The 20,690-nt window shown below is 39.3% G+C and overlaps 1 protein-coding gene across 1 annotated transcript in view; it reads left to right on the top strand.

The window, feature by feature from the left end:
- The window catches only part of nat10 (N-acetyltransferase 10), a 94,946-nt gene extending 76,479 nt beyond the window's left edge, over positions 1-18,467 (top strand). The window contains exons 22-29 of the mRNA XM_087996330.1: positions 2,894-2,996; positions 8,630-8,740; positions 10,824-10,996; positions 12,766-12,885; positions 14,237-14,335; positions 15,710-15,783; positions 17,444-17,527; positions 17,886-18,467. Coding sequence (XP_087852456.1) covers positions 2,894-2,996; positions 8,630-8,740; positions 10,824-10,996; positions 12,766-12,885; positions 14,237-14,335; positions 15,710-15,783; positions 17,444-17,527; positions 17,886-17,985 — 864 coding nt within the window. The 3' untranslated portion in view covers positions 17,986-18,467. The remainder of the gene's footprint in view (positions 1-2,893; positions 2,997-8,629; positions 8,741-10,823; positions 10,997-12,765; positions 12,886-14,236; positions 14,336-15,709; positions 15,784-17,443; positions 17,528-17,885) is intronic.
- The last annotated feature ends 2,223 nt before the right edge of the window (positions 18,468-20,690 follow it).

The raw sequence follows: 20,690 nt of genomic DNA, 5'->3' as shown, positions 1-20,690 counted from the left end.
GGACTGTGACCCCTTGTTCTGGACTTTCCTAATATTGGGAACATTCTTCCCGCATCTAGCCTGTCCAGTCCCGTCCCATCAGGATTTTATGTTTCTATGAGATCCCCCCTTCATCCTTCCAAGTTCCAGCAAGTACAAGCCCAGTCGATCCAGTCTTTGCTCATATGTCAGTCCTGATCCTGAGAATCAGTCTGGTAAACCTTGGCTAGACTCGATAGCAAGATGAGGAGACCAAAACTGCTACAGTCCATGTGGTAAAAATAAGCCAGGGTGCTGTTCAGGCACCGTTTCCAGGATTTTAGACCATAAGACCATAAGACATAGGAGTGGAAGTAAGGCCATTCGGCCCATCGAGTCCACTCCACCAGGGATGTTGAACTGATAATATATTTCAAGTCAAAATGGTGTGTAGCTTGAAGGGAACTTACAGATGTCTGTATCCCTATATGTCTGCCTTGCCGAAGTTGGTACGGTTGCAGGTTTGGAAAATGTTATTGAAGGCGATGTGGCTGCAATATATCTTTTTTGTGGTGCACACAACTGCCACTGTATCTATGGTGAAGGGGAGTGAATGTTGAAGAGGATGGATAGGGTGTCAATCGAGAGAGCTACTTTGTGCTGAGTGGAATTGAGTTTCTCGAGAATTGTGATGGCTGCAAACACCTAGGCAAAAGGACTCGATTCCGTCACATTCTTTTTTTGTGCTTTGGAGGTAGTGGACTGGCTTTGGGGAATCAGTGCTTTACATGCCACAGAATTTCCAGTATTTAATCCAGTTCCGTTTCTTTCAATTGACATTGTCAGGATTTTGAGAGCATGGGACTTTGATGTTGAGTGTCTGAGAAAATAGATTCTCTGATGTTGGAGTTTGTCATTGCTTTGAATTTGCTTTACTTGCAACAACGGCACAAGCATAGGTGTGGTTCCACCCATTCTGGAGATGTGTAATAACATCTCTAAACAGGAAAATATCTCCAAGTTTTGCTGATTATGAACTTGAGCTGCCTCAGTACTTGAGGAATCATGAATGGTGCTAAATATTGTGCAATTGGTGAAAGTCCCCGCTCTGACTTTATGATACAGGGAACACCCTTGAGATGAAGCAGTTGAAAATTGTTAGGCCTTTAACAGTATTTTGAGAAACTTCAATCGAGATGTCCTGGAGCTGAGATAATTAGTGCCCAACCACCTTTTTTTGTGCTAGGTGTCATTCAACTTGTGAAGAATTGTTTCTTGGATTTCTATTCATTTCCATTTTGGGAGCACTCCTCGATGGCTTTCTCAAGCAAACACAGCAAAAAAGACCCTGACCTTGCTGTTGCCTGTCAAGTCGACATACCTCCACGTTCCCTGGCCAACATGGTCTTCGGTTTGTTGCAGTGCTCTAGCGAAGCTCAGCGCAAGCTGGAAGAACCGTGTCTCATTTTCTGTTTGAGGATCCTGCAGCCTTTTGGACTCAATATTGAGTTCATTAACTTTAGAATTGAAGTCTTCCATGTCTTTACCCTAACTCCTATGAACCCGGCCTTCTTGTCACATGGTCTACTATTACACACAACCCGTTATTCGCCACGAACAGTCCCCATTAATAGCCATTCACCCTCCTTGCCAGATCGTTACCTATTCCTTTGTCTGTCCAACTGTTCTTCTGTCTCTTTGGACTCTATCCCCACCTAGTTAATCTTTACCCCCATTCCCCACCCTATCTTCCTCACATAAACCAACATTTTCCTAGCTCCCATCGGTTCTGAGGAAGGGTCACTTGGCCTGAAACATTAACTCTGATTTCTCTTCACAGATGCTTTCAGACCTGCTGAGCTTTTCCATCCATTTCTATTTTTGTCTCAAATATAGCAAACTTTGTTTTAACCGGCACATTCAATAAAATGGCAAAAGTTATATGCCTCAAATATTGGAAGTTCACTGTATTGTTGCGATCTTCGCAATACTGAGTGGTTATTTGAGGGTGTGAGTGACAATATTCTCTGATGGTAATTTTTATTTAAGGCAAAGTTGCATTTTTATTTATGATTTATGCTGTGAATAAAGTAAAATAATGATTTGTATACCCCCTGCATTAGGTTTCTGTTAATTAGTGTGTGTTTTTACATTGATTATGTGGACTGCTTGATGAACCAGAATATTTGATCAACCAGTATGTTCCTGATCCCATAAGTGCCGGTTAATAAAACATTTGCTGTGTTGTCTTGATTTCAACAGCATTCAGTTTCACCTCAATGTCTTGACCAAGGTTACTATCAATGATAACTCCTAGAATGTTCAGGGGATCATTCTTCACTGGATGTTTGGAGACTAATTATTTCACCTTCAGGAGATCTCTGTAGGAATTCCTCAGAAAAGGTTACAATGAAGTCTGCAGCTGAGTGGTTGTGATAGAAACTGAACTCAGCATTAATGAGCAAATTATTTCTGTGTTGGGAATACTTGATAGCACTGTTAATTACATATTACATCACTTGGTTGCTCAAGAGTAAACTGATGGACGAGTAATCAGCCAAATTGAATTTGCCTTGTTTTGTGTGGACTGGACATGGACAGATGATTTTCTACATTATCAGATAGATGTCAAGGTTGTGGTTGTCCTGACCAGCCCAGAGGAATATGTCAATGTGGGGCTGTTACTTGGTTTGACTCTGTCCTGATGCTGCCTGGCTTGCTGTGTTCTTGCGGCCTCCTGCCAGTCTATTTTGGATTCCAGCATCTGCAGTTTTTTTTTTCTCTGTGTCAGCCCTCTCAATTTTCCAAGAAGTTCCTATGTATTAGTAAAGAAGACTGTGCTAGATTTGTATTTGATTTTTCAGGTGAAGTAATCTATGTTGTATCTGTTTCAGTGCATTAATTAGCTTGGACTAAAGCCTTGTGTTAACTGCAGAATGAGCTCACTGGTGAACATTCCTGTATCATGTTGAAGAGACTGAATGCAGAGGAGGATGTGGAATCTACAGAGGAAAATTGGCTGTCTGCCTTCTGGTCAGGTATAATCCAGCCCTGTGAAACAACGCATTCAAAATGAAGACCCTTTTGCACACCTGTGTTTCCCGTTATTTTTATTAGCTATGATCATGTATGGCACAACGCAACAGGAGGCCATTATCTTAATAGTTCCTCTATTGCATAATTCTATTTAAATGAATTCTGTTTTCGGCTCCATATTACGTTTTCCCTCTCTAATGCTATAATAATTTCTTCAATCAAAACCGCCATTGCCCTCAACCTTTAGTTCTCAATCTTTGCTGAACACCATGTAGCCAACAATACGAAATTTCTGATCTTCTACTTTGAGGCAGTTCTGCTACTGTTCCAGCTGATAGTCCTATTTTGGCAACTGTGACAGGGTTAGGGTTAACTATAGCTCAGTGCCTTTATTAAATATGCCATGTGCAGTTACCTGCATAGACAACAAACTTGAATTATTCTTTAATGTTGTAATGTTTCTCTCTCCCAGTCTTGTTTCTCATCTCTGTTGTTTCCTTGTGCTAGCCCCATCTGCAGTCCTCAAGCTTTTCCTGCTCCTCTGATGCTGCCTGACCTGCTGTGCTTTTCCAGCACCACTCTAATCTTAACTCTAACCTATCCATCTAGCCCTGATGCTTCAGGACTTTGAAGTCTCCCTCCTACACTCTTTCTTCAGCCTTGCATGAAGTCTCAGTTATTTAGCTATTCCTGTAGTTCCCCAGTAATCCAGAAGTTACTCCCCATAGTTATGACCCCAGCTAATGGTAATACTGGATGAGTCTGATCCAGAGAAGACCTGGCTTGAAAAATGATAAGTTTTGCAATTTGGTTTTCATGGAAACTAATCACTGAATGCATTCACAAGAAACTGGCAACATCCTTTTTTAAAAAATGGACTATGAAAGGTTATTACACACAAAATGGAAAAAAAAACAAGGTATTTTACCTTATCCAGAAACTGTTATCTTACAAAAATCAGAAATAAACTTTCAAACCGTTTACTGTCAACACCAGCCTTACACATACTCAAACTTCAGTGAAAGATCAACCTTTCGTACCTCAATGCTCCTTCTTCAGTTAACAGCTGTATTCTAATGCTATTTGGCAAATGTCTGCATTCACTCAATACTAATGTCCTTAGTTAATGTCTCTTCATGAGATCCTTAAACAAACTGCTAACACAGTGCACTCATTTCTTAATACGGAGTCCTTAAACACAACTTCCAGGGCCTTCTGATTCTGAAGCTTTCTCTTACTGACATTAAAGTACTCAAGATTTCTTTTCTTCTGCCCTGATTGTCTTGGAGACTGCAAAACAGCACTGCTTCATTGATAGGCTTATCACCCTGAATGACCTGCTTCTACCTGAAAGAAATATGCACACTTACTGACCTTCTGAATTGTTCTCTCTTTCAAAAAAGAAGTCTCTGTTTCTGCACCAATGTGTCATAGGGCACCTTGGTACTGAGCCAGCCCATTTTTTCTTTCTCCTACTCTTAGAATCATACAGTATAGAAGAGGGTCTTCAGCCCATCAAGTCTACACTGCCAAAAATCTACCATCACCTCTACCATCCCACTTTCCCATTGCCTTGAATGTTATGCGCTTTATATGCTCAACCAAGTATTTGTTAAAGATTGAGAGATTTCCCATGTCAATTACCATCTTAGGCAGTGCATTCCAGACTCCCACTACCCCCTCATAGAATCATATAGTTCAAGTCTGTGCTATCTCTGAATGGGAAAAAAATACAAATTTCCTCAAATCCCCTCTAAATCTCCAGCCTTCTTGATATTGAACTTTCCACCAAGGAGAACAGCAACTTTCTATTTACTCTGTCTGTGCCCCTCAATCTTATACATCTCTGTCAGGACTCCCTCTTCATTGCTGAAAAGGTCCATCATAAACAACATACTGTTGAACCTCCTCTACTCCCTCTCTGATGTAACCACATCCCTCCTAAAGTATGGTTACCAGAACTTCTCGCAGTACTCCAACTGTGGTCTAACTAAAGTTCTATAAAGCTCCAACATAAAAACATTGCTGTTATGATCTATGCCTTAATTGACAAACATCCAATATGCTTTCTTAACTACCCTATTAACCTGGCCTACCACCTTCAGGGATCCATAGACAGGCACCCCAGTGTCATTCTGTCCTGCTTGAGCTTCTTATTGTCCTGCCATTCATTGAATATTCTCTGATCTTGTTAGTTCTTCCGAAGTAAATGATGTCACATCTATCATGGTTAAGTTCTATCTGCCACTGATCTGCTCATCTGACCAATCTGTTTATATCCTATAATCTACTCCCTCCCTTCTCAACCACTTGGCCAATCTCTGTTCTTCTGTCAATTTACTTCTCATCTCTCCAATATTCTCACCTACATCATTTGTAAATCCCACAAACGGTAAGGGATCCAGCACTGATCCCTGTGTTATGCTATTGAACACCAGCTTCCAGTCTCACAGCCTTCTACTACCACTCTTTTCCCCTTACCACTAAGTCAATTTTGGATCCAACTTACTAGTTGACCTGGATCCCATGAGTTTTTATCTTTTTCATCAGTTTCTCATGTGGGACTTTATGAAAGGCTTTGCTGAAATCAATATACAGAGGAACCTCGATTATCCAGCATTCGATTATCTGAATTTCGAATTATCTGAACAAGATCACAAGGTCCAAATGCTTAACTTAAACTATGTTACCTGGCATTTGATTAACTGAGCAAAATACTCCCCGTCCGTGTCCTTCGGAAAATCGAGGTTCCTCTGTAAACTAAATCAACTGCACTATCTTTAATTAAAACTTATCCAACACCTTGAAAAGTTCACCCAAAATTGTTCTACATGTCCTCTGACAAAGCCATGCTGACTATCCCTAATCAAACCTCACCCACCAGCATTTTCTCTTGCTTCCTCTGTGCTCTGCTCATTGCTTTGTTGAGATCCCCTTTACATTTTCTACACTTCTCTCGGCCTCTGTTGATTTGCTCCCTTTGTGCCTGTTATATGTCTCTCTTTTCCTTTTTATCTAGTCCTGAATAATCCTAGATAGCCAGGATAATCTGGGCTTGTCACTCCTACATTTAACCCTAAAGGTAACTTGTTGGTACTGTTCCCAGTACTTTTTTTGATCACTGTTCTATAGATTTACCGTCTAACAGCTGTTCCTAGTCTACTTTGGACAAATCCTGCCTTACTTGAATAAAATCTGGGAGGCAATGCACCAATGTTGTGTCACGTCTGCAGCTGCAGAAATGATTGTCTGTTTCCCTAACTAACCTCTGGCACTCTGTATGTCTGGCTTCATTGCACTGCTTTTAAACTATTCCCCTGCACTGCTGCGCAGCAAGTACACACTCTCTCTAGTCTCTGGAGTGCTCTGTCTCTCATCTCACTTCTTCTGCTTTCAGACTGTTCCCACTATTCTGCGCTATTGCTCACCAGGTATGCGCTCTCTCACTGATCTCTGATGTTTTGAGCTGATAGTGTGTTGTGCTGCTGCTTCTAATCTATTCCCACTGCTCTGCTATACTGGTCCTCACCGGGTATGCTCTCTATCCAGTCTGTGATGTTCTTTGTGTCTCTGCTGTTTTGAAACTATTCCCGCTACTCTCCTGTGCTGCTCCCTCCCACGTTTGCACTCTCTCCAGTGCTTCCTGATAAGGTCTTGATCTGATGTTTGGTTTTATCCTCTTGCCTGTAAATCCTCCCTTTCCAACATCAGCCAATGTATATAGAGCATTTCTGTGATTTCACTCTTGCCTTTTTCAACAAGAAAGGCTGGATAGGTTGGATTTCTTTCACTGGAGCTTAGGAGGTTGAGAGGAGACCTTATAGAAGATAATAAAATAATGAGGGATATAGATAGAGTTAATGGTAGTTGTCTTTTCCCGGATGGGGGAAATTTCAGCACTAAGCAGCACATTTTTAAGCTGAGAGAAGAAAGATTTTAAAAAGACATGGGCAAAGTTTTCACAGAGGATGGGTTATGCGAGGAATGAACTTCCTGAGAAAATGCTGGTTGTGGGTAGACTTACAACATTTACAAGACTCTATGATGAATATATGAATAGGAAAGGCTCGGAGGGATATGGGCCAGGAGCAGGCAGGTGGGACTAGTTAGTCTGGGATTATGTTCAGCATGGGCTGGTTGGACTGAAGGGTCTGTTTCTGCGCTGTATGACTCTCTTACTATCAGAACTCATGGCTGCCTTTGGTCATGAGACCCAGTGGCTGAGGTAGAAGGATTGTAAGTGAAGGCGCCTCCAGGAATTTCTGAGGCTACTCACTACCAGGCATGCTGCCTCTCCAATCTCTGCTGTTCTCAGTTTCTGGTGACTCTAATGCTCCCCTCCTGTTATACTCTTTACCCAATCTCTGATGTCACTGCTGCGTTCAAACTAATCCTGCTGATCTGCTGTGCTGTTCTCACCAGATAGACTCTCTCTGGTGTTCTTTGATCCGAAGTTGCAGCATTGTTGTGTTTTTAAAAAAAGAACAACTATATTGCAACTATTCCTGTTGCTCTGCTCCCCACCTGAGATGCACAGTATCTGGTCAATGGTATTCTGTGTCTCTCCTGCTGCTCTGAAACTATTTCTGCAGCATTGTTCTCCACCAGGAAGCGCTCTCTCCAGTCTCTGGTGCTCTGGGTCTGGTCTTACTGCGCTGCTGCTTTACACTCGCTGCTCTGTGCCCCACATCCACCTGCTTCCCAGTAAGAAGGCCTGAGCCCTCAGCTGCAGTTTTATAAAAGTTTTTTTTTTCGCAAAGCACTCCACTATTCACCTTAAGGATTTTTAAAAATAAAATCTTAATTTAAATGCATTTCCAGAGACCTTGTTCCACTCTGTAAATTTAACACTCTCAATACAGTAATACAAATCAAACTTAAAGCAGATGTATGGTGCTTTCCACTTTAAAACCCGAGTTTCCAAATAGTAGTAATATTTTAAACCCTTATTCATTTTCAAAAAATAAATCCTAATATAAAGCTTTGATTGCAAAACATCAACCTCTTTCCCCCTGAGTGAGTGGATTCTGCATGGACCATGGTTTTGCACCACATTCTTCCTGCCACCAATATTCCCTGCCCCCCCCATCACCCCATCATCATCACCAAACGCACAAAATGTTCTGCAACCCCTCACTGCCAGTTATTCGTGCACCAAGGTGGGGATATCTCAAGGGACTTACATCAGCAATTGTGAAAACGTCTGTCTTCCTAACTATTGAATCCCAGCCAATATCTGCATTCCTCCACTTCCTTGTGCCATACTTGGAACTGGTTACATAGGAACATTTCTTGTAAGAGGATCTGAGTACCTAAGTAAAGATGTTTTTACTGTAATTGCCTAGACCCTTTGTGAGAACCACACCCGAAGTTTTATGTACAGTTTGGTCCTCTTACCTAAGAAAAGATATACCTGACATGGAAGGAATTCAACAAAAGTTCACCAGATTAATTTGTGGGGATGGAGAGATTGGTCAATGACTTAACATTGAGGAGACTGGGCTTATTTTCTCTAGCGTTTATATGCCTGACAGGTGATTTTATTTAAGCGTATAAAATTCTATCAATTTTAAGTAAAAACATTGCTTAGCATTCTGGCTTTAACATGCAAATAAATGTATAAATCTGTTTGCAGATTTCCGAAGACGATTCCTGTCTCTCCTATCTTTCCAGTTCAGTAGTTTCCCTCCGTCAGTCGCACAAAATATTTTGCAGAATAAAAACATAAAACATGATTTGAAGCCACGTGAGTGACCAATTTACTTTCTAATGACACAATCTTTGGTTGATATGTTATTTAAGTAATGGTGTGTGCATTTCAAATCATTGCAGAGGCAGATAGACTCAACAAAATCGCAAAAACCTGAAGACTTCCTACAGTATAAGTAAAGGAGGTGTTGATAGTCATTAATAGTTATAAGGGTTAACAAAAAGGCATGAAAGATTCAGAGCCAAAAGATATATAATTGTGCACATTAGGAAGGATAGAGAATCATAGTTGAAGCTAACTTCATAAACTTTGTAAACACCCTTGGAATCGGTGAGGGATAAAATACTGTTACATGTTACAATTGCTGAGCATTGACATAGTCAATTTATGAACATAATTTTTTCACTTAATGTTAAACGATTCAACAGTTTACTCAGATATTATGATAAGTATTGATTATTTGCTGGTTCATTTCTTAGAGTAATGTCATGACCAATCACAGTCAGTCTACCTGTTTTAAAAATGCAAAGAAAACCTGGCTGTGAACTGTCGATTGCCATTGATAAGTATATTTTTCCAAGGCTATGTCTTGAACTGTCAGAATCCACCTGTGAGCCATTCACCATTTTCCTCTCCTGTCATGTAAATGTTGAGTTTGTTGAAATGTCTTGATGTGTTCAAGTGAAAAGCTACAACAAAATCTGCCATTTTTGTAGCAATTCTCAGAAACACAGAATATTTATTTCTTGCTAAGTTAGAACTTAAAGTCAGTATGTAAATGAATGGAAATAAATGAGAAAATGAACTACTTTTTTAAAATTTAATGGATCTTTTAGGTTGAGTAAGTGCAGTTTCAAGTTGATAACAATAGTTGGGCGACGAAAGGGATGATGCAGAGAATGTCCTTCTCCTATTACCTGTCTTTATTTAAGTCCTTCACAGTCACAGATTCTCGGCTAAAATGAGCACAAATGCAACTTGAAGACAAAAGTTGGTTACGTTATTAAATTGTGGTTTAAATTATTTCACAGTTGAGCCCTTTTAACATCTGAGTGGTGGGCCTTCTTATTATTTCAACAATTAATACAAACATTTCCAAAAATGTTTTTTTTAACAGAAGTTTTTGAAAAATTATTTTGAAGAAAAGATACTAACAGCTTTTACCCACTTACTGTTTTAGCCTCTGTAGCCACAGTATTTTGGAAAATATTACCTCCAATTGGCACTTTGCACATTCAAATATCACTTATGCCCATCGTCATGATTGGTATGTGGTGATCAATTGTAGCAAGGTACCCCAGTGATCTCATTGCAAAGCCTGACCAATATTTGTCCATCAAGTAAGCCCAACACAATAACCTAACTGGCATTTCATTTTATTTGGAGATTGTGAAATGTTAGCAATTTTTGAGAAGATTTGTAGCTCAGGTTGATGGTATGGATGTAAGTTAGCTCGCTGAGCTGGATGGTTTGTTTTCAGACGTTTTGTCACCATGACTAGTTAACATCATTAGTGAGAGTTTGTGGTGAAGCGTTGGTGGTATGTCCCACTTCTCTATTTATGGGGCTTGGTTTCTTCAGGTGGGTGATGTCATTTCTGTTTTTTTTGTAAGGGAAGATAGATGGGATCTAAATCCATGTGTTTATCAATGGAGTTCCGGTTAGAATGCCAGACCTCTAGGAATTCTCGTGCATGTTGAAGCCAAAACCTGTAAATCCATATTGTGAAATGTTGCCAACATAACAGTGACTACAATCTAACTGAAGTGTTTTCGGATTGTGAAAACCTGTTTATGTTGATGGCAAATCTTAGTTTCTGTGCAATTATTACTATACATGTCTAAACTTCATAATAAGGAGTGTAGCTTCACTTGCATTGACAGCTGCTAATAGTGCCAGATTGAATTTTAAAGACACCTGAAACTGACCTGGTGCATATCAAAAGGGCTTTCAAGAGTACAAAGCATGTGTTTAGGTCACTTTTATTATGGTTCTTGAACAATTGATGTTCTGTGACCAACAAATAAAAATGAACCTTTCATTTGCTTAAGGATCCAGGATACATATATGTATGTTCTGTCAGCATTGTTGATTTTGTTTCTCTGCTTTATTCTCTCAGCACTTTGCAAGTCTGAGCTGGAAGCTAAATTTACACCATACGATTTAAAACGATTGGATATGTACTCGAGAAACATGGCCGACTACCACCTGATCATGGATTTGATACCTAGTATTTCTCAACTGTACTTCTTGAATCAACTTGGTGGGATTTCATTAACTGCTGCACAGTCTGTGGGTATTCTAATAGTTTTCAAGCTTTAGATTGTGAACAAGGCATTGACATAAAGATGTCACTTTCTCCACACAATGTTATTAATTTTTTTTAATGGATGCCCAAAATTGTTTGTGTTTTACATAACACCTTTGTGCAGTCTGGAGCCCCTTTTCTTCCTATGCAAATATAACGTACAACTGTAATAGGAACTTGCATGAAACTGTTGAGAATATAAATTTTTCAGTGGTTGGATTTGAATTGGGATCGTCTGCCCTCGCACAATGCTCCACACTGTCAAAGTACTCCGTTCTATGAGAGAATATTTTCCATAGGTGTTTGAAGACATTTGTTGGATTAGGATCTCTTGAAGACCAATACCTTTTAAGATATTTCAAGTTTTCGTGACCAACTGAAAGGATCACATGACAAGATTTCAAATTTTATAAGATATTTATATTCAGTAGGCAATGTATGCTATAAACTAGAAGAAAAGTTCCTATTTATCTTTCAACACATATGATAGGGTTGTTAAGAACGCATACAGTGTGTTAGCTTTATTAGTAGAGGGATCGAGTTTCGGAACCATGAGATCATGCTGCATCCGTACAAAACTCTGGTGTGGTCACACTTAGTGTATTGCATGCAGTTCTGGTCACCACATGAGAGGAAGGATATGGAAACTCTAGAAAGGGTTCAGAGGAGATTTACAAGGATATTGCCTGGAATGAAGGGAAAGCCTTATCATGAAAGGTTGAGGGACTTGAGGCTGTTTTCCTCAGAAAGAAGGTGGTTGAGAGGTGACTTAATTGAAACATATAAGATAATCAGGGTTAGATCGAGTGGACGGTGAGAGCCTTTTTCCTTGATGGTGATGGCTCACACAAGGCGTCATAGCTTTAAATTAAGGGGTGATAGATATAGGACAGATATCAGAGGTAGTTTCTTTACTGACAGAGTGGTAGGGGCATGGAATGCACTGCCTGCAACAGTAGTAGACTTGTCAACTTTAGGGGTGTTTAAAAAGTATTTCTAGAAACCACCCCCCCCAACATACGCGCACACACAGACACGCGCACACACACACAGAGTCTATCTTGGAATTAAACTGGCAGTTTAAAATATAATCATTCGTAAAGTCTGACATCCCTATCACTTCCCTGTGAGACTTGGAGGCTAACAGTTTCCTACGGTCAGTGCAATTGCTCTTACCATTCACCACTAGTGTGAATATCTTGGATATTTTCAGTAAGTCAGCCTCAACTCCCCACTGCCCCTGTCCCTGCCCTGTCTTGTTAACCCATATTTGTTGTCAGGTAAAATTTTAGCGTACATTACACAACAATTTTAATTTAGTCATTCTATCTGGAATTGCAAAGACAGTTCAAAAATACCGGAATATTTCTAACAGTTGTCTCATTAAAGGCAGTATGCTTACCTTTTTTTATTTTATCATTGTTGAGAGCAATTTTGACATAATTCTGCATAAATCAGAGCCCAAATTTAGACTTTGATCTTAATAACACACTGCCTGCGTAATTAGGGGAGACCCTTTGTTAGATGGCATTTTACGTCTTTTACAAAATGATTTTAGGATGTATTTTATTATGAATAAAGACTTACTTGAGCTCTAAATGAATTATAAATAATACAACACTTTTCCAAATAGACTTGTGAAAGCATTACCTGAAGTTCCTTTAGAGCATTTTATGAAGTATTTAAGTTTTCTCTGCTGAAAATGTAATTTTAATGTAACTTTAGTTTCACAATATCTTTGTCCTGTTTCAAGGCACTGCTGTTGGGTATTGGACTTCAGCACAAGTCAATCGACCAACTTGAGAAAGAAATTGCTCTTCCAGTAAGCCAATTGTTAGCCTTTTTCAACAAGATAATCCGCAAAGTTGTTCAGGTAATATGTGACTTAAATCTTCTGTAACATGGTGCTCTTTCTGTTTAAAAATAGGAGGAACTTGGTAAACTGAATCCATGGAACAGCATTGAAGTCGACCAAATGGTTATACAGTATATAACAATGGATCTTGTATATTGTAGCGATATTGGGAAATTGTAAAATGTGTCAGACTTGAAGCTTGCTTGCTTGTATGTGCATTTGATACATTTGAAGTGTCAAATGATTGCTGTCCAGACATTGAGTTATTAATGATTTCTCAATAGCATAAGAGCTACAAGACAGAGTTGCTGATGTGACTCTGAAAACAACATTTGTGTTTCTGTTCCCTGTAATCCATTGTTTAACTGCAGTTGTATCTGTAGTACAGAGTTGGGAAGCCCTAAGAAATTGATGCATCAAATATATTGGTACTTGCTAAATTTGTTAGCTTATTTAATATCTTCAGCATATTTAGAACATAGAACATAGAAGAATACAGCGCAGTACAGGCCCTTTGGCCCTCGATGTTGCGCCGATCCAAGCCCACCTAACCTATACTAACCCACTATCCTCCATATACCTATCCAATGCCCGCTTAAATGCCCATAAAGAGGGAGAGTCCACCACTGCTACTGGCAGGGCATTCCATGAACTTACGACTCGCTGAGTGAAGAACCTACCCCTAACTTCAGTCCTATATCTACCCCCCCTTAATTTAAAGCTATGCCCCCTTGTAATACCCGACTCCATACGTGGGAAAAGGTTCACACTGTCAACCCTATCTAAACCCCTAATCATCTTGTACACCTCAATCAAGTCACCCCTAAACCTTCTTTTCTCTAATGAAAACAGCCCCAAGTGTCTCAGTCTTTCCTCATACGATCTTCCTTCCATACCAGGCAACATCCTGGTAAACCTCCTCTGCACCCGTTCCAGTGCCTCCACATTCTTCCTATAGTATGGCGACCAAAACTGCACACAATATTCCAGATGCGGCCGCACCAGAGTCTTATACAACTGCATCATGACCTCAGGACTCCGGATCTCAATTCCTCTACCAATAAAAGCCAGTATGCCATATGCCTACCTCACCGCACTATTTACCTGGGTGGCAACTTTCAGAGATCTGTGTACATGGACACCAAGATCCCTCTGCTCATCCACACTACCAAGTATCCGACCATTAGCCCAATTTATGGCATTATGTCTGTTCAGTATCTGCCCAAAAATGGCAAGTATTCTACCTAAAATAAGTTGTGAAAGAATACAAAAAGATATCAAGCAAAATGATTTTATTATGGTACTGACTTTAAGCTTGAAAAATCCTTTGGGAAAATTTACAGTTTACTATTCGTTCTTGTGTTGTTAGCTCTTTAACAAGATTCTGGAAAAATCTGTGGAAGAACAGATGATTACCACAAAGGCGGTAGTCATGGAACCTACGATCAAATCACTTTCTGAGGATCTGGTATGGGTGAACTCTTTCATTAGACTATTAATTATTTACTTTGAAATATGGCATAAGCATATGCAAATAGTGTCATCCAGGCAGCAAAGAACATTTGTACTTTGTCTGCTTTTTATCTAATTGCAGAAGTAGCTTGTATTTTAAGATCATTGTTTGTCCATGGAACTAGTTCTTGCAACATCATGCCAAGTTCGTCATATTTGTCTAAGTCTTTTAGAACTACCGCCTTTCACCTTTTGATGCTGACTGCCTGTTTTCATTAGAAGCCATTAGAATGAACTGGTTGTTCATTCCTAAAGTACGTTGGGTTAGCTGATTAATCCAACAGGAAGGAATTGTAAGAAAAGGCACTGAGGAAATATGAGCAGAAGTAGATCTTTCAGCCCCTGAAGCCTGCTCCACCATTGAGCTAGATGATGGTTGATCTGCTTCATGATATTCAAATGCCATCCCAAACCATCACGATATTCAAATGCCATTTCACCAAAACTTCTCAGCAAGACTTTCTTTTTACTTCTGTACTTAAAAACGCTTGCATTTAAGTCAAGCACTCTGGCCTTAAGATTCCTGAAGAAGGGCTCATGCCCGAAACGTCGATTCTCCTGTTCCTTGGATGCTGCCTGACCTGCTGCGCTTTTCCAGCAACACATTTTCAGCTCTGATCTCCAGCATCTGCAGTCCTCACTTTCTCCTTTAAGGCAAGCACTCTGGTTTCCTGATTGCTTGCTGCAGCTGCATATCAGTGTTTATTGACTCATGAACAGTGACACATCCATGTCCTTTAGATATCAACACTGTTCAAATTTTTACCTTTTAAAAAGCACACTGTCATTCTATTTTTCTTACTAACTTGACAGATTTTCACATTATATTTGATCTGAGCAGTTCTTTCCCACCCTCATAAACTGTCTAAATCCCTTTGAAACCTCTGTTCAGTCTGCGCGTAGCTCTGATTTTAACCTAGTTTTGTATCATCAGTAAACTTTGAAGTATTATATTTGGTCCTCGCATCCAAATTGTTCATGTAGATTGAGAGCAACTGGGGCTGAAGCACTGACCGTATCAGCAACTGTGATGCGTGGTGACCAGTCGCCCTGCACAAGGATAAACAAGTGACCACTCATGAACACCGGTATCGCACAGTGAATGCCCAGAATGAGAAATCTGTTCAGGGACTCATTAATTGATGACTACTTCAAGTAAATATTTTTGAAGAATTAAGCACTTTTCTTACTGAGAGGTGGAATTTTCCATTAATTCATTTCTGGCACTTCTTTGAAAAATACACAAGTCTGTTGCAACAGATGTGAAGAACAGTGTCAATGCAGCACTCTTTTGACAATAATGTTTGTTGCTGTTGTGTTTTTAATCTAGGAGGAAGCAGCAAAGGAATTCCAAGACAAACACAAACAGGAGGTTGAAAAATTGAAAGGAATGGATCTAACCCAGTAAGATGCTGTTAATGGACTATGTGATGCAAGTTACAGATTACAGTTAGTTACGGAATTGAACTACTGATTGAGCTACTCCAGGAAAAGCATAGTGCATGACATCCTTGTTGATACTTTAGTTAAAAGGAGTAAAATTTAATGTATTGACTTGGATTGTCAGATGGAAGGGCATCTGCAATCTTGAATCTGGTGCCTTAAATACCTGATAAAAGGAATGATATTTGCTTTCATTTTCGGGATCCATGTTTGAATCCAGTTCGAATAATTCCAATTATTTGGTGCAAGGTTCCTGTGGAAAGTAAGCTGGATTATCTCAATCTAGTTCTTCACTCAACTGTTTGAGTTGAGTGCTCTTCAAATGATCGTTTTAAATCTTGTTACTGAGACAGAATAGTGGGCATGTTAGTATATAGTTGCAAAAAACAGTGGAAGCTAGTTTCTGTACCAGCTGACAATCTTTTCATTAGAAGAGTCTGAAAGAGCTATTCAAAATTATATTTGGGGTTTCATCATGTAAATAAAACAAGATTATCTGTATTGTAAAGCCTTTTGTAAAAGAATAGTGGACAAGGCTAAGAGATTCTTCTGTCTCTTGTAATATTTGACAGCTATGCTGAAAATGGTAATGGAATCGGAATCTATCGCAGCATGTAAAAGAAATTGACCAAGTAGTTAGTTTTCTTGAGGCTTCATAATAGTAAATAGCAAAGGAGTTTTTACTTTGGGACATGAGAAATAGGAGGATATACAATTCTTAAAGTCATCTCCATGAAGATCATGGATCCAGTCCACTTTTCCACCTTATCCCTACATCTCAATATTCCCTTACTGTTCAAAAGCATTCCATCCTCACCCTTGAGTACACACAGTAACTGAAAATTTACAGCTCTCAGTGGTAGAAAATACTAGTGACTCTCAACCCTCTGAGTTAAGAGATTTTTGCTCATCTGTATCTCAGATGGATAATTCCTTATCCTAAGTTTATGACCCTTAGCTGCACGCAAATGTGGCTACCAAGTCAATCCTGTCCTCACTCTTCCAGCAGAGGTCGCTGGGTATCAGGAGAGGGAGTCCTGGCCAGTTGTTCATCTCTAACCCATGAGTATTTGTGACAGTTATGGCATCCCTAGCAGTGTATTTGCTCAGTTGGAATAACTAATTTACATGATGCAATTAAACTTCCTGAACCTGGAGAGGCATGCAGGATTAATTTTGTGTTTTTTAAAGGATAATTTGGCTGCACAAAAAGTTTAATGATTGAACAATTTTCGACACCATGGCCAACAAAGCGCCTTGGAAGTAGATTCTTTGATTCCTTAAATATTTCAAATTGTTGGAAAGTACTCTGTAGCAAATTGGTTCATTATAGCACTGAAGAATAAATGGATGTAATTGTCTACAGAATATGCGAATCCAAATATAAATTATTTACTCTCAATTGTTCACCTTGTGTGAACGTGGAAGACCTTCGGAAAAAGTTTAAGATGCCTTTCCAGTACCATGAATTTTGGTTTGCTACTTGTATATTATGGATTGTGGTAAATTGTACGTGAAAATTGATTATTGTATATTTCCTTATGCTGCTTTTCCTCATACTATTGAATAATGAGGTAATGTTTATTCAGGATTTGTATTTTCTGACCTTTCTTTAATCTAGGTATGCGATCCGTGGAAATGAGGATGAATGGAGTGACGTGTTAAAGACAGCAGGACAGAATGCCACAGTTATCAGCATTCAGAGGTGAGACGTACCCATGTGCTGTTTGTTGGATTACTTTTGCTTTGGACCATTACAATGTTCATTGAATGAACCTGAGTGATGTGAGATACGATGACCAAAAAAAGCATCTTTGATTCTTTGAGAAAACAATTTAGGAAGTGTAGAAATCTGTTTTTGATTATGTAAGGAACTGAATTGAGGGTTGTATGGCAATTCTCAGTTCAAAATGGAAACAAGCTTTGCCTGGAAGGTTAACCTAGCTCCTTAGTAACTCAACCTCAGTGAGGTATCCTCCAATTTCAAAATATAAGTTATTTTGTAGGAATTGTAGTTCGTAATTGAAAGCACATGGCCAATATATACATTTTTTGTGCTTCAGTGCCAAAAGAAAACAAGATTCCAGAGAGAAAGTTGGCCTCCATTTTCAGAAGAAACGGATGAAGATGAACAAGGAAATGAAGCAAAAGTGGACTAAATAATTTAAATACTCAAATGAACACATTTAAATTGAACTGAGAAATTTATTTTATATTCAGCCTGGCCAATGGAAAGTAATGAAATGCAGAAAATGTTCAGATAAGGTTGTCTGACTAACTTTGGCATTCCTCACTGTGAGAAATGAGGTTGGCTTCAGAAAATGATGACATCCCAGCGTTGGAGACCAACAAGTTTGTGTTTGCTCTACACAGTCTGAAGTTCTAGAGCTCTCCAAGATGATCTGATCAGCTCTTTCTCCTCCTCCGCCCACCAATCCCCATTCTCCTTTCCCCCTTATCCCAACCATCCCTTTAATCCACCGTTTCCACACAATGTGCCATTTCTAGATTTGCTTTTGGGTTTCTTACGCAGTTGCCCCATTTCAGACATTTTGAATTATGGTGAGTGTGTGGATTTATACCAGTTGAAGTTAATATGTAAAAATGAGACTGGCTAAATGTATTAAAAATTACTTTTTTTTCGATTTGTCAGTTTGTTTTGACCTTCCTTAATTACCAGTTGAATATTTAAAAATAAGACCTCTAAATGTATTACAAAATTACTTTTTATTTTGGGTTGTTAGTTTGTTTTGATCTTCCTTAATTTTGGTATGTTGATCAGTCAAGACATAAGAATCTTGAACTTTTATCCTTTACAAGCCTTCATTTGTATTGAAAATTCATACAGTAAAATTAGTGTGTGTGTGTGTTACTATAGTTTTTGAGATTCCATATATTTCATACAAATTATTAATAATGTTTATTTCTTTAAGGAATGCAAATCCACAAAGTCAAGACTCATTAACTGATGTTTCCTTGTGGGGTATGAAAGAATGAAAGGTCGTAGGTTTTGGATAAGTGGTAGCAAATTCAAAACATAGATGAGGAGAAATTACTTCTCTCAAAGGGTCATGAATCTGTGGAATTCACTACCCCAAAGTGTGATAGTACTGGGGCATTGAGTGAGTTTAAGTGGGAGATAGACAGATTGTTAGTTAATAAGGAGTTGAAGGGTTATGGAGACTGGGCAGGTAAGTGGAGTTGAAGCCCAGGTGAGACCAGCCATGGTTGTATCAAAAGGCAAAGCAGTACTGAGGGGCTGAATTGATACTCCTACCCCAAGTACATATGTTCTGGTGATTAGTCCGTTACTTAGTCTGTATATTTTACACGTCTCAGGAGTGTGCAGAATTGTTTCTATCTGTACACATTGAATAGATAGGGTTTGTCACAAGGACCTGTTAGTGACTTTGTTTTCCGTTCTTGATACAAAGGATGCTTAAAAATAGATCTTGCTGAGAAAGGTTTCTCCATATCGGGCAAGATAGAAGGTGGGCAGTTTGTAGATTGAACGGGTCATCATGCAGTAGGTAAGTAAAGTGCAACTCAGCAGGGTTCAACAAACTGCTGGTTTTTCCATCAGTTGACAGATGTGTGGGGGAGCCATATTTGCCAGGATAGAAAATGAGGGAGAAGTGTTCATTGGGGGGTACCGTTTATGGTGTACCTTGTTATATTTAAATTGAACGTCAGCAGGATTGTGCAGAATGACTGATGCTGACCAGTGCCAGACAGGTGCATTGTACTGTGCTGCAGTGTATCATAAGTAATTGTTGAGTCTTTAAGTGCAGCATTGCCTTACATTGGCTGGCTTGTTGATCTTAGGGTATGATTCTTGCTTGGGAGAAGAGATAACAAGTGTGCAAGGGAGGGCCTGGGTTCAAATCCCATTTAATGGGCAGCATGGTGGCTCAGTGGGTAGCATTGTTGTCTCATAGCTCCAGTGACCTGGGTTCAATTCCTGTCTCGGGCGACTGTCAGCCTGGGGTTTGCACATTCTCCCCCTGTCTGTGTGGGTTTCCTCCATGTAGTCCAGTTTCCTGCCACAATCCAAAGATGTGCAGGTCAGGTGAATTAGCCGTGCTAAATTGCCCATAGTGTTAGGTACATTAGTCAGGGGTAAATATAGGGTAGAGGAATGGGTCTGGGTGGGTTACATTTTAAGAAGGTCGTTGTGGTCTTGTTGGGCCAAATGACCTGTTTCTATACTGTAGGGAATCTAATCTAATCTAATCTAATTGATCTATTTGTTAATGTTCTGTACCACAGTTATTACAACTTTCATATGCAGCACATTAATACTTTTACATAGTACACTATTGCATGGAATTTGGGTATTGTACTTCAGTGATTTGAATCAACTTTCATAGATTGACTTTCATATTTGCTGAATACAAAAAGATTTCAGATTTGTTTTTGGATTGCAAAGTACTTCCAAATGTCCTAACGAAATGAAACAGGCTTTTTAATAATTAATATTTGACATGTAGGTATTACAAGCAATTTAATGCCCAACCTTACTTGAACATGAGAGTGTGTTAATGTCCTGTCTTTTGAACCACTATAATGGGGTGACAACGCTGGCACAGGTTACTAGGTTGAAAGTTCTACTATTCTTGGGCAACAACGATTAAGATGTAGGTGAATGTTAAATGGGTGGGTGAGATTTAGGTGTGATCATTCAATGTGTTCTGAAGTTTCAGCAGCAAGTTTGCTGCAGCATTAGGCAACATTCAAATGGTGGTTCATTGTAAAACTGGGATCACAATAAGGTTGTAAAAGGCAGTGCTACAACCCTTATTTGAAGTATTGTATTTACTTTTATATCAGCTAAAGAGTTTGACTCAAGAACTGGCAGGAAGGTTGAC

The sequence above is a fragment of the Chiloscyllium plagiosum genome, unplaced genomic scaffold (genome assembly GCF_037043375.1).
Source record: "Chiloscyllium plagiosum isolate Xiang-an unplaced genomic scaffold, Cpla_swu_hap1 HiC_scaffold_18, whole genome shotgun sequence".
NCBI classification, from domain to species: domain Eukaryota; kingdom Metazoa; phylum Chordata; class Chondrichthyes; order Orectolobiformes; family Hemiscylliidae; genus Chiloscyllium; species Chiloscyllium plagiosum.
The sequence above is the reverse complement of the archived record's forward strand: the minus strand, read 5'-3'. Positions and strand labels throughout refer to the sequence as shown.